The sequence below is a fragment of the Pseudophryne corroboree genome, chromosome 3 (assembly GCF_028390025.1).
Source record: "Pseudophryne corroboree isolate aPseCor3 chromosome 3, aPseCor3.hap2, whole genome shotgun sequence".
Taxonomy (NCBI): Eukaryota; Metazoa; Chordata; class Amphibia; order Anura; family Myobatrachidae; genus Pseudophryne; species Pseudophryne corroboree.
The window spans coordinates 400,231,245-400,246,434 of NC_086446.1; the positions used below are offsets into that span (position 1 = coordinate 400,231,245).

The window sequence follows — 15,190 nt, forward strand, 5'->3', positions numbered from 1 at the left end:
TTTTTTTGAGTTATGCTCATGATACTCTACATTGCAAACACACAACAGTTAAATTAAAATGAAAAATGTGTGTTCCCTACAGGAAATGGCAGTCTGGAGGACAAAGGGGTATGGCCAGGAGTCCTCAGGACTGTGGACAGGTGGACATGGTAAGCCAGTAGCCCCCAGAACATACCTTCCAAGTCTAGCTGAGGTGGCACACGGTCTGACTCATCTAGGCAAAGAGGGTATGTGCAGGCTGATGAGAGCCTACTGGTGTGCGCCAGGATTCTATTCTCATGCAGGTAAGAGAGCAATGACCTGTCTTACTTGCTTGAGGAATAATATTGGTAAAGCAATACCAACAGAGCCATCCCATATCCCTCCTGCAGACGGATCTTTTCAGGAAATACAAATCGACTTCGTACAGTTAACACCCTTTAGGAATTATTGTTATGTATTGGTGTGCACTGATGTTTTCTCAAACTGGGTAGAGGCATTTCCTGCCACCACGGATGCTGCTGTGTTTATCGCAAAGAAAAATTGCTCAGAAATTTGTGTGTAGATAATGGTACCCCTAGAAGTAGGAGCAAAGCTTGAAATTGTACTATTGTGATCATAGATACTGCCACTAGTATTATGTAGCATCGGAACCACTCCCAGACCTTCACTTAACGAATCATCCTCTTCGAAATTTGTTTTTGTTTTTGTTTTGGTATTTGTGTCTTTTTTGAGGTTGTTTTTGGAAGACAACCTCATGTCATGATTGATCCGCACAATGATCAGAAGTACACCAATGAGGTGACAGTACAGTACTTTATCGAGATGAGCCAGCATTTGAGAACTTGACAAATGAACTTGAAACTGTTGATTGCTGGTATGCCAAATACTGTCTTGATTGTGAACCAAGAGACTGTGTGATTGTTCTTACGCTCAGGTTGCCTAATAGACAGGTGGGAAGGACCATACCAAGTATTGTTGACAGCACTATCCCAGTGAAAGTAGCCGAGAGAGAGACTTGGGTCCACGATTCCCATTGCAGGAAAGTCGGTAGTCCGGAAGGAACTCGTAAATGGAGTGAGATCGCAAAAGTATCACCAGAGACTCTGTTCCGTGAAGACTGAGAGGCGGCACTGTTGAACACTACCTGAGCGTACTAAAGGATTGCAGAAAGACCAGTCATTATAATTGATTTGTTATGAACAAGAGTTGTTTTGTTCTATTTCTCTTTTCTCTTTTTCCCGATGACAAACATTTTTTTTCTTCAGGATATTCTATTTTTGCAAGGTTTTTTTATGAGGAGTCGAGTGTGGGACTGGAACTGGTTCTGGAGGAAGGAGTGATTTCCTTATAGGATCCCAGGATTAGCCGATCAGAGAAAAATCAAAGATCTAGTAGTTATGGAGTTCGGAGGTAATCAGGAACAATCAGACAATGGCTATTCACACATTGCAGATAAAGAGCTCATTAATATATGTGGAAGAAAGGTTTATGAGTGGCTCACCCCGAACTCCGAAGGTTTATTTTATTTAGGAAAGACACTACTTATAACCCTTGTTCAATTATTAAACAGACCTAGCATACGTTCCAGAAATGGAAACAATGTTCAGAAAATGATAGGAATATGTAGATCATGAAAATTTTATATGTCACTTTCACGATTTGTTTGTGTCTTCTTTATCTACCCAGCAGAACCTCAATCGAATCCAAACATCAGTGTACAAAGACGTAGGTACATGTATGTGTGAAATGTTCATCGCAAATCAGACATTATAGGCCAAAGCACTATCCCAGCATACTCTATAGGTTGAATGTTGTCCCACACCCAACCAGTGGTCCTGTGACCGCCGAGTGCATATAGAGGATGTCTCGTCCTCCTCCCTGTCTTCCCAAAATATAGTCAAGTGTCTGATTTGCGAAATGAATACATACTTGTGTCTAGGTCACCGATTATTGTATAAAATATATTTTTTTCTTATGTTAATAATTGATGGCAGTAATTGTTTACTGCCAAAGGGTGGACTGTCGAAGTCCGAAATACGGAATATTCCAAAATACGGAATTTTTTGAGTGAGACTGAGATAGTGAAACCTTTGTTTTCTGTGGCTCAATGTACTCAAACTTTGTTTAATACACAAAATAATTAAAAACATTGTATTAAATGACCTTCAGGCTGTGTGTATAAGGTGTATATGAAACATAAATGAATTGTGTGTATGTACACACGCATTGTTTAATGCACAAAGTTATTAAAAATATTGGCTAAAATTACCTTCAGGCTGTGTGTATAAGGTGTATATGAAACATAAATACATTCTGTGCTTAGACTTAGGTCCCATCGCCATGATATCTCATTATGGTATGCAATTATTCCAAAATACCTCTGGTCCCAAGCATTTTGGATATGGGATACTCAACCTGTATAATGCAGCTGCTATATGCTAATAAACAAACACATTATCACAAATAGAGGGATGCATAAGAACACAGCTAGACAACTAGACATATATTATATGTTATATATCAGAAAGCCCTTAATCGGCATAGAAATTTGTGCTTCAACAACTATATGCTAACTAGCAGACGCCCTGCCACAAATAGAAAAATACATAAGAATACATCAATACACATAATATCAAGCTAGACTGTTCCAGCAAATTTTCTCATTCAAGCCACGGGGGGCAACAGTATCAACGGCCGTGGTTACCAAGGACGCCCGTGGTTACCACGGCCGTTGTCATAATTGCGGCGGGACGCAGCCGTGGCGCGCGTGAGTGTGACGTCTCTGGTGGACGCCCCTCCGCTCTGGCGGGCGGGCGGGCCGGGCGTCTCACATGTGTGTGGTATTAACACTTAGAGGTCTTTATAAGGCGGGTGAGTTGCTTCTTGTTTTATGTTCACCATTGTTCGTGTTGCTGTTTGTGTACATCCTGATGAAGGTGGTCTACACCGAAACGTTGATGATAATGTAATCGTTGGATTATCTCTATTTTTGAATACAATTGATTTGTTGAAAAATCCTATGAGTGCCGTCCCTCTTCTTGGATGTTATTTCTTCATGGCTACCCCATGATAGGACAGGATCACCAAGGTATTTGGGCTTACATTATTTCGAGTGCTGATATACATGGATGGATATATATATATATATATATATATACATACACACACACACATATATATATATATATATATCCAAATATCTGGCACTCCTATTAGCTTAAATGTGTATAATTTCCCGGGGGTCCTCCGTGAGGTAATGTCATCCAATATATTGTCGAAGTCAAAAATATTACCTAGAAAGAACATACAAACTCTACACACATATAAGTCGCTATACTTGCAAATACGCGCAGCTAGTACAGCAATATATGGTGACACACGCATTTACACGGACATGCCACAGAGATGGATTCGACACTTATTTCATACAGTACATAACTATAATAATATCAAGCGTCAGACATCATAATGATTTCATATTATATAATGAAGTAATGTCATGTATGTGTATTATGGGAACGAAGCCAGATACACCTGTCATATTTGGTATTAAAGCAACCAGATTAATGTGTAGATTCATTTGATACTTGTTATTAAGTTGTAGGACATTGCAACAAATAGTTATGATTAAATATATGAAAGCTAAAATCACTCTTATTAGTACAATGTACAGGAAACTCAGGCCAGCCCCCTCAGACGTCCCCAAGGCTGAACCTGTTCAGCACACGAACAAACCAGTGACTCATCATGAATGAGAAAGTCCCCTCCCCCAAAAACTAGATAACACATTGCTGATCACACAGGAGGCTGTTGCTGTTCTGTCCCAGACGATGATGGAGAGGCTTTCTGCCCAGTTCCTGCATGATTTTACAGAGAGAGAGAGAGTGATATGGAGAGACTTTTATACGAGAAAGATATGGTGATGTATTTGCTGGCCTGTAACTGTATGTAACTGTATGTATTAACTGCTTACTGTATGAGTTGTAACCATGTAACTATAGGTATATTGTACAATGTAATATATTGAATCCATATCCTTTTAATAACAAATATATACATCAATGAGCTTTGGAACTCAGATAATGTGTGGGTGTATTGTTTTCTCTTATGGGATGCAGTGTTTTGCTATGTATAGCGCACATTCATGGCACATGGTAATAAGAGGCGTTTACAATATATATTAGAGTGGGCATTTTAAATATTTGTTAGAAAGCAATTTGGTATTTACAATATGTAGCGCAATGGCGCACTCCGAGACTGTAGTAACTTTAAAAGTTTATGCTTTATGCTTTCAAAGTTTCGGGATTGTAAAACTGTTACAATCCTAACACATTGAAAGAATAAAGAACTTTTCAAAGTTACCGCAGTAAGGGAGTGTCAACATCACGCTATATATATATATATATATATATATATATATATATATTTTACATATCCGGAAATGCCCCCTTGCAGATCCTGCGTTTGCCCCTGCATAGTATAACATTACTCCACCCAAAACAACATTTTCATTTTTGTATTGAGATATCATTAAAACAACTTTAAAGTCACAACCTTGATTCTAGAGTTTCCAAATGTTACACAATTGGATTGTTACGTAGCATGAGGTAAGGATTGGTATACGCATACTGTATATATGTAAGTGAAAGCAAAATTAAGAGAGGAAAAAAACTTGTCCTTGTGAGAATATTGAAGATACTTTAAACCATTTTCACTTCCTCAGGTGCAGGCTGGACCAGGGTAACAAGTGCTGCCCAGGACAGACTCCATCCGATCGTGTTGGGCCAGCTCACAGTACTGATTGTGCGTATTCTGCCAGGTCATTCACTATAACAGCACTGATCCTACATGTTTCACATAAGGCAATTGTTGTAATACTGGGTTACATACAGTAGCCACAAAGCTGCAATCAGTACTACCTGGCCAGCCCAAGTCAGTCTACGGGGGGGTTTCTGTTAGTAGCAGGTTCCCGTAAGTAGACATCAGCCTGTTTTTAGGGGTTGCAGTTAAAATGCTGGCTGTCAGAATGCAGACGTTCAGGATACCGACGTCGAAATCCCAACAGCCGACCATGACGACAGCCAGAATCCCAGCGCACCAGGACTATTTCCACTCGTGGGTGTCCACAACACCCATAGAGTGGTAATAGATCCTGTGGCAAGCACAGCGAGCCACCGAGCTTGCAGTTTTGCGAACGCAGCAAGCCCGCAAGGGGACTCTTAGCGCTCACCCCGCTACCGGCATTCTGGCGGACGGGATGCCGCTGTTGGCATATGGGCAGCTGGCAACCCGTCCACCAGTAATACATACCGAACCCATTTTAAGATGTTAGAACATGTTCCACTTTTGGAAAATGTGGTGAATGGAACCTAAACATGCACCTGTTCTGTGTTGCAGAATTTGCGTTATCTGATTTTATTAACAGAAAGAAAGGAAACATAATTCCGTATTTTTCTCAGAAGACATATATAGAAAGGACAAATACTGTATGTAAAGCTCACACTGTAGAAAATTTACTTTTTTTTCAGTCTGCACCACACCGTATAAGGTGTCCAAGGTACAAAATGTTTCCTGCAGAATACATGTTTTCCTCTGTAACTTCAATGGAAAATAAATATTTAACTCTTCTTCTCTAGGTTAATACAACATTTACAGCTAATATGAATTGTTAGCGTTGCCGGACTATTAATATTTATTTGTTATATACAGTAAACTTCACCTGTCTCTTTTTTGTCTGTACTACCACAACAAATTTTCATTCTAATATCTACTTCTAGGGACTGCAAGCTAAAAAAAAAGTCAAAACATAACAAGTGTGGGACACTAACAGAACAGGAGTAATACAATTATAAAACACAGGGAGTGCATGGATATTGATGCATGCAGGCTCAATCTAGCACCGGCTATAGCGATGCGCTATCGCTGGGGGGCATACACACAACAGATCTGTACTTAAAATCTAAGCAATCTAGACAGATTGCTTAGATTTTAAACACGGATCTCTCCGTGTGTACCCCCCTTTAAGAACCAACAAGTGTACCTTGATAAACGTAATTAGATCAGGGATGGTCAGCATAATATACCCTGAGGGCCTCTCAAGCCCTCAGAAGTGCTGCAACTTAAAAAAATTGATTCAAAAACGACCTCAGCACGCCACATTACTTATTCCAAAATACCTTCATATGCCCCACACTTGCTTTAAAAGTCCACTGCATGCTCCCGAGACCTACCCATTTGCCCCCAATATGCCACTCATGCCTGCTCACAAGCCCCTCAGACCAACCTACGGGGTACTAGAAAATAAAAAAAATGAACTATCAAAGGAGGGAGGGATAATGGGGTCTATTCATGTAGTAAATTAAAACAGAACTGTTACTTTTCACTATATATTGCATCGGATCAATGCGATATATAGCTTTGCTAAGAAGCAGTTCATGTATACTTACATATCTGGCGTTGCGATCCGGTATCCAGGGCTCTTGTGCTCCTATCTTAAACTAAGCGGTCCTCTGTGAAACATGGAGTCAGCAGCCAAGATTCGTTCTGCACATGTGCCAGTGGCTGAGGGCAGGGGAGGCCGCAGAGGCTGCTGGGAGTTCAGGGGTGGAGCGAGAATGGTTGTCTGGCAGAAGACAGGGAAGTAAGCAACTTCCCTGCCCATTTCGCCTTGATGTTCAGATTACGCCATCCAGAGATGTAGAATCTGAACACACAGGAGAAGCGAAAAGCTAGGCTTTCTATCCTTTAATGAACTGCACTGGGAAGGGAGGGGGGGGGGGGGGCTTATCCATCATAAACCGGACTATGCACTATGCAGAGAAAAGCTCAATTTTACAGCAAAGCAGGGCTTTTCTCACTGCCATAAATATACCCCAATGACACGAATGTTAATCTAGGTAAGTGTGTAAAGTATAACCAAACCCTTACACTGGCGGTGATATCTGTTGTTTCCTCCAGTAACAGGCTTTCATCCTTTTTATGACCAATGCTACTATTTTAAGCCGCTGCTCAGGGGCTGTGTACTTGCCCACTAACTTAAAACTGACCCTTGCACTTCATACAATATAATTTAAAAGCAAACATAATCTAACAAACAGAAAATTTACAAATCCGTGGACTCCTCCTATGGTGTTTAAGTGACTGCTTCAATCCTAAGGTGCCAAAGTCTCCAAAGATGCCAATGTCTGGCATCAATTTTTTAGGGTATTTTGTTTATAGCTCTGTCAAGCTACAAAACTGTATATTCTTAAAAACCAGCAGGACTGCCCTAATCTATTGTATATCACTGATAGTTAACTAAATCCTGTTGGTGGAGAGCCAGGGGAAAGTGAGAGAATTAATTAGCTAAGATTAATGTCTGTCTGAATCAATATATGGGGAGCACGTCAGAGGCAAATCAATAACTTGAAAGTTACACACGAGCCAGTCGATAGCTGGAGGAAATTCATCACTGGGTGATTGTACTCAGGAGGTCCGTTTAGAGTCAGACTGCAACTTTACCTACCAACCAACACTTTCACTTGCCAAGCATATGTTAATGACAATTAAATTACCATTTCATAACATACATCTTCTTAGATAGCACATTTTACTGAAAATGTTGAAATGAGTAATACTTACATGTCAGTGTATGAAATGAACAACTGCTTGGAGAAAATTTTCAGCAGTTAGTCCCAAGAAAAAGTATAATTTGTCAGATTACACAAGTAGAGTACTACCAAGATTAAGAAAAATAAAGTTAACCTGTTAAATATGGTATTATATAGAAGCACATTCAATAATACTGTAGATCTAGAGGGGGGCATGGGGGGGGGTGACTATTTAGCCCCTTCCTGCAACTCTGTCTTTATGCGGCCAAGCTCTGCATAGCTGTGGCTGAGAAGCAGTCAAAGGGATTGTGCCTGGCCACACCAAATCAGAGCTGCTGAACAGGACAACACATCTTCCTCTCAGTCAGCTGTGTAGTGTGTGGTATAAAACAGCCTGCTGATTAAGGAGGCCAATCCCAGGATCGGGATCGGCGGGATCCCGGGATTTAGGCCAAAAAATGGCCGTGATTCCATCCCGGGATTGGAAGCTCCAATCCCGGGGATTGAGGGATCAGCGTTGAGCGTCCTCAGGACGTTCAGACGCTGCCTGGCTTCCTGCTCCCAGCTCCCCCACGCAGCATGACGTGCAGTGAGAGGTCATGCTGCACCATCAGATGCTGCCGGGAGAGAGCTGCTGCAGTGTCTCACTCGCCCGCCCCCGGTGTATGGTGGGTTATGTGTGCGGGGCGGGGCGAGGGGGGTGGCCACACAGGGAAACGCCAATCCCGGGGATCCTGGGAATCCTGGGATTTACCATTTTTCAATCCCGATACCTGGAATTGAAAAAATGGCACGGGATTGGCCTCCCTACTGCTGATGACAGGAGGATCAAACCGCCACTGGGTTTGACTAGTCTCACATCACATGTCTGTTGCTACTTCCGCTAACTTACAGATAGTGACACTGACATCCCACTTTCTTCTAGTGAACTCATTAAAACTTGCTCTATTACCCAAGGGGAGAGGTAAGCGCAACTATGATATATTTGTGTACTCACAGAATATATTACATTAGAGGATCAATGCTAATTTCTTGCTAAATCCCAGCAACAATTTTGTATTGTATCACAAAGATACTGTACTATAAGATTATAAGTACGTTTCATATTTATTTCCACTGGTACAAACTGTACAAAACAAATACTTTTTGACACCTTTAGGAAATTGGTGAGGGAAGTTAGAACTTTAGCTAGTATAATGTTGGGTACACACTGCGGATCACTCAGCTGACTGGATTTTTCTGGAGCGTTAATCCACTCAGTGTTACCCTATAGAAATAGCTCAGCATAGGATCTGGTGGTCGTGCAACTAAAAGTAAACTGCACATGAGAAGCAACCTTTCTGGTCCAGCCATTGCAGAAGCGTTTTAAGATGTTTATCGGCTCACACTCCTGCACCAGTCCTGCATCCGCACCTATACAATCATTGGGCCAATCAGCCGATATCAGGTGAACGTCCCGATTGCATAGGTGTGTACGCAGCTTTAGGGTTAGAATTTAGACTTGGATTTGGGTTTTAACTAACAATAGGTTTGACTCACAAACTTGTGTAAGGTTCAGACGTACAACGGTTGTTAATAAGAAATTTTGGGGGAATTCAATTGTTAGCGCCAGCGGGCATAAACAGCTACTGGCACCAGCATTTGTGCTTGCAGTCCCCCATGCTGGCGAGCAGAAATGTGCCAAAAGTGACCCGTTCGGCGCGCAAATGGCACTTTTGGCGTCATGCCCACTACTTTAAATTGGGTTTACCCATTTTACGCAGCTAAACCCACGACTAAAGAGCGTGATCAGCGTGTTAAAAAAAACAAAAAACAATTGACTAGTGCCCCTAATTTCCTGTCACTTTAGATCGAAGATTGAGCGAGAAAAACCAATTGAATACGTTTTAGTCTATTATTCTTTTTTGCTTGTTTTGTCTTTGCTAAACAAATTATTCAGAGGAGATATGTTAATGATTCCCATTAGAATACCTCCTAACTGTCCCGATTCCAGGGGGACAGTTTCCTTTTTTGGACACTATCCCACCCGCGGGCCACAGAGCCCCGCGGTCGAGGGAAGGTTGGGGGAGCATATGACAACATCTGCTCCGCAAAGCAGCGGGTAATCACTTTGATAATTCAGTGTTACCTAAGCTCAACGGTGGCAATCCAATTGTTCTTTGGCGTTCACCACTAGATGGCACCCAACGGTAGCAATTCAACTGTTCTGTTTGGGTGCGATCACTGCCGCCACTGACATTTCTGCTCGTAGCCTCCTGAGGTCGCGAGCAGAAATGTGCGTAGTGGACACTGTTTTAGTTGGGTTTAGTCACTTTGTGCGGCTAAACCTGATGCTTTTGGGCGATTACAAAGTAATGGGTACCCGACGGGAGCAAATGAATTGCTCTGATGGGTGCCCATTACATTGGGCGCATACATTTTTTTTTAATCGCCCCCAATATGTCCAAATCATAGTCCCTCCTCCCAATGGCACTATACTCAGTATAGTCTCTCTTATGTTACACAACTGGCAATATGTAATAGCCTGGAAAGTGCAGGTTGTTCAGGAATTCTGGTGAGTCTAGTATTTTTAAAGTGGCAATCATTTACATGGCAAAACCAACCTGCACCTCGCAAGCTATTACACATTGCCCAACATCTCCAGTTTCCCAAGCCTGCTGCCATGGTGTATCCTCATCACTGCCCCACGCTTTACTCCACACATGTAGTCCCTTGAGCTGTTTTGTTACTTCCTCTTTCAAAACATTGCTAGAATAAACACCTTTCACATTCTGGATATTAACAAAATACTCAAACATTATCTCGCACTTTCACTACTGTAACCTCATATCTTACCTTCCCTTCATCCATCTTTCTGCTCTACAAATTTATACTTAATGGGCTTGATTCAATTCAGTTGAATACCGCTGAGAATTAGCTCCCGGCGCTATTCAATACAGCACAGAGTAAGTCCGAGAATGCCCGTTCTTTCAGACTAAACAGGGTGTTTTGTCAGGAGAACCGGCATTCTTTGACTTTAGTGCCCGGCGCGATGCTGATTCCGCCGCGCTAAAGGCAGAAATCAGCATCACAATGGCACTTTTGTTGGATTTCTGCTCGTACCCCTCCAGGGATGCAAGAAAAAATCCTGTTGTCGGGTGTCACATTGCGTTGTATTGAATAGCCCCAGGGACTAATCCCAGCGCTATTCAACTCACTCAGAATTGAATAGAGCCTAGTGACATGAGCCTAGAGACTAATCATCTCTTGTTGTTCTACAAACTCATGCAAAAATGTTGCTATTAACACAGTCAGCCCACCGGACACTCACAATTTAATTTAAACACAATTTTGCCATTGTGGATCTTCACAGCCTTTACTTTACTCATCAGTGGGAGACTTACTGACACTACTGCCTTTCTCTGTCTTCTAGTGCCCCTCATTTTTACTATCATTTATTGTTTGTTACCATATATTGTTTCTTGCCATTTACTACAACGTTGTTGCTCTATCTACTGTTTCATCAATCATTCCTCTGTTCTACTGCCATTCATACTTATTCATACTGTAGCTTACAGCTAACTTCACCCCTCCGCCAGTTAATAGCCTGTTTACTTTTAGTTGTCTGTCAAACACTAATCTGCTCAATTTGAAATCCATAACTTCCAATCCTACATCCTCAGTCCTCCTCCATCCTCTACTCTCTCATCCTTATCTCACTACCATACTATACTACCCCACCCCACCTCTGCCCTTCCCAATTCTTCCTACTGCGCCTCATTCTCAGTTTTCTACATGGAATACTAAATACTCTTATGGTCTCATGCCTGACTCTAGATTATAAGGACTTGCGGGCAGTCAGGGACATAACTAGGGTTGTGCAAGTGGTGCAAAGCTCAGGGCTCAGGGAGCAGCACCGTCGCTGCCAGTCAGTCCCAGCTTCTCTCACCAGTAACGCTGCTGCAGTGTCACTTGGAGTGTCCTTTATAACTCTCCTTCCCCGGAGAATCCTGAGTGCTGTTCTTCCTGGTATCCCCGACCTCTCACCTCTCACATGATATCATGCACTCAGGGGCCGTGACTGACACAGGGTGCCATAAATCCCTGTTACTGAGAGTAAGTTTAGCAGACTCCATTCACTGAAGCGTTCCATACCCTTACTTCTAAATTTGCACTTCGACTACTGAGTGTAATAGAATTTAATTATAATTAATTCTGGTGGTCAGGTCATGTTGGTTATAGCAGATGTAGCAACCTATTAAATTATATTCTGCAAGAACATAGAACAGTATTATTTATTAAAGTCATTATATAATGTTAATGATGAGTACTATTTTAGGCTTGTATGTATATTACATATAGTGACATTTAATAAGGCACACACACAGATTTATAATAAGTACTTCATAGCCCTAGAGCTGAACATTGGGCCTGTTTCACAGTTGCACAGTATTGTAAGGCCACAGAGAAGCGGCTGTGTAATAACATACCACTATTATGCTAATGCTGCAGGAGGCAACTAAGGAGAAAAGACGCCTCCTGACAGCTTCGCAGATCCTAGCGCTGCGCCTGAAGACCAGCATGGTCAATCACGCCGCGGTTTTGGGGGCACTGCAAGCTACAACACAGGACCCATTCTGTACATGTGCAGACCCACAACAATCGAGAGTACACAAATCATTGGGTTTATAGTATGTACAACCCCGAATCAAGCTCTTTATGAAGCCAATTCTAACCACTGAGTACTCACTTGATTACGAATACATAAATTCAACAATTTTCAACTCCAGTATATACTTACACCTAACCAGGTCATAAGAAACATTTTCATGAACACAAATGCTAAAAAATACATTTGTCTATTACTGTAGGTTTGATTTAAATAAGACGAAACCCTGAACCCTTCATAATACAGCAGTAATAACCTTTCTGGTGCATGAAAGCAGCAAAAAAGTCATTCTAAAATATGACCAAAAATGATATAATACAGGCATAACCACTCAATAAAGTAACTATAAACTTCAAAAGGGGAACTAGTGCGTCATCGAGCATTTATCCTATCCCTCAGTGTGGGTGTACTTCAGTTTGCAAATACAGAAACCTGCCCTTACTACACTCTGATTCCGTCTCCATTTGTACACCCCTTCTCTCCCCTGTTCAGGCTCTCCAATCAAAAGCAAGACGTAGTTACACTTTTTTTGTGGTAACGTGCAGTACAAATCTGCAGATTTTTTACCTTGCGAGAGCTCTTACAGTATACATGCGTGTGTTATACCGGGTTGGATATGCGTGATCGGCGGTCTCTTTACCGACGCCGTGATCCCGGCTTTTAGATGCCCGGCGGGGGGGGGGGGGGGCAAGCTCAACAAAGCCCCTTGCGGACTCTCAGCACTCACCACACTGTGCTCGCCACGCTGCGGGCTCAGTGGCTCGCTGCTCTCGCCACAGGTTATATTCCCACTCTATGGGTGTCATGGACACCCACGAGTGGGAATAGTCCCTGTTTGTCGGCATGCCAACTGTTGGGACTGTAAGGGGGTGGGTTTCCGGAGTCCGTATTTTGAGACCGCCGGTCACGTAACTACCTCCCGTTATACCCCAACCCACAGCTGAATTCATTGGTAGCCTGATTCCATTTACTTTGTTTAGCTTTCATAGCAGTGTTCAACACATATTACTAAGGGGTCTATTTATTACCTCTTTATTTCTACAAAAGTAGGCAAAAATTTGCATTTTCACCTACTTTTGTAGGTATTGCTATTCATTATAAAAAGGTACTGCAAGAGCTATCATGGATATTTTCTGCTTACCTTTTCTGTCCCGAACTGGCCCGTTTTCCCCATACACTAGTTTGGGGACCTAAATTAATAATACTTTAAAAATACAGAATATATTCAGAGCTCTTGACAGTGTGTGAATCTCTGACATCTTCAGATTGTGCTTATTCCAGGACCCCGTTGCTCAGGCCAGGTTGCAAAGAGGGATCGCTCCTGTTTGGCTCCCTCCACCCAAGTCACGCATGCGGACTAGCATTGCCACCAGGACCGGACTGGCCATCTGGCACTTTTTGTAGATGCCAGAAGGGCCAATGGCCGGATGGGCTGGTCCGGCAACACAGAGAGTGGGTCTGGCCGAGCAGCGCAGCTCTCTGCTTGGCTGGCCGCCCTACCTCCATACTACCCACGGTTGGTATACAGGATATGCCGAAAGGCCAGGCCCGCCTGACTCATGTCTTGTCCCTGTAACACATGGCCGCACCCCTCTTGCCATGCGGGCATATGCTGCGACATGCCTGGGCTTCTTCATGGCCCCAGTCTGTCCCTGACTGCCGCTAACGTTTGCCGCTACTTTAGATCAGTTGTTTCCGCGCTGTAGCAAATTTGAATTGCTCCGGTGAGTTTGTATCCACCGTCCATTGCCATGGATGCTTAATTGGTCGCCAATAATGAATAGGCCCTCACGTGTGTCAGTATGTTTATCCATAGTCAAGCACATCTGTACTAACATCCATATATACATTTTAAGAGTATGTACCTTTGTTTTGTTATATGCTTTATACAGTAGCTTTAGAAAAAAATAGGGAACCCAGAACTGCATGCTCTCATACTTCAAGTATACTTATAGCCAAGAATCACAAAGCACGTCTCTAAATATATCCCTGCTTGGCGCCTCAGCACGTGCCTCAGTATATTCATGGTACGTACGCCAGTGAACTTCAAATGCAATCATAGTAATTCAGTTACATTGGTATTAATTATAAGCATTGATGTAAAACTGTACTCATGCCACCACACACTGCTATAAATCATATGTATATATCTGTGTGTGTGTAATATATATAGACATATATATATATATATATATATATATATATATATATGTATATATATATATATATAAAATAAAGAATAAACAATATGGCTGTACAATTAGCAGGTGTTCCCAGTCTTCTACAGTGATGTTACAGGTGCACGGTAGCTTTAACCACATCACCCCCGATAAGTCCCTCGTATTATATATACCCTGCTTGGTCCCCAGACACCCCCACTCGGGGCAGTAACTCACGCGTTGCCCACGTAGATCCGGGGGAAGACCTCGTTGAAGTGCTGGGAGGGGAGGCAGTAGAAGCCGCCATCGTTGGCCAGCAGCTCATTGAGAGCCTGCACTGAAATCTCATAGTCCGACATTACCGCGGCCTGTGACCCGCCCTAACCACGAGCGACACCCGAGCCGGGCGGCCTGCTGCCTGTGACCCGCCCTCCTCGCCGGGGTAGGCGGACTCCCGTAGCCGAGCTCCGGGAATAGAGGGAGGCAGCACAAAGCCAGCCCCAGCCAGGCAAAAGCGAAAGCAGGCAAAGCTGCGTGTGCAGTGAGGATCCTGGTGCTGTCATTGTCAGGAGCTGTTGTGTCTTGACAGTGCCACTAATGGATTGCATTGTCTATTCTGCCTATTCCCTCTATTATCTATATTTATTGTTATCATTTCTGTTAATGTTCATCTGAATCCGACCATTTACCACAGCTGTAATGCTGTGCCTCGGAACTTATCAGGGGATCGCCTTTAAGTTTTTTTAAAATGCGGACGACAACACTTGACATTGCAGCATGCTATTTAATTGTATTCCAGCTAGCTCAGGGTA

General features: G+C 42.7%; 1 protein-coding gene across 1 annotated transcript in view; it reads right to left on the minus strand.

Moving 5' to 3' along the window:
- DUSP3 (dual specificity phosphatase 3) overlaps positions 1-14,919 on the minus strand; it is a 198,972-nt gene extending 184,053 nt beyond the window's left edge. Inside the window, exon 1 of the mRNA XM_063960110.1 lies at positions 14,616-14,919. Within this exon, the coding sequence (XP_063816180.1) occupies positions 14,616-14,737 (122 nt within the window). The 5' untranslated portion in view covers positions 14,738-14,919. The remainder of the gene's footprint in view (positions 1-14,615) is intronic.
- Positions 14,920-15,190: the final 271 nt, after the last annotated feature.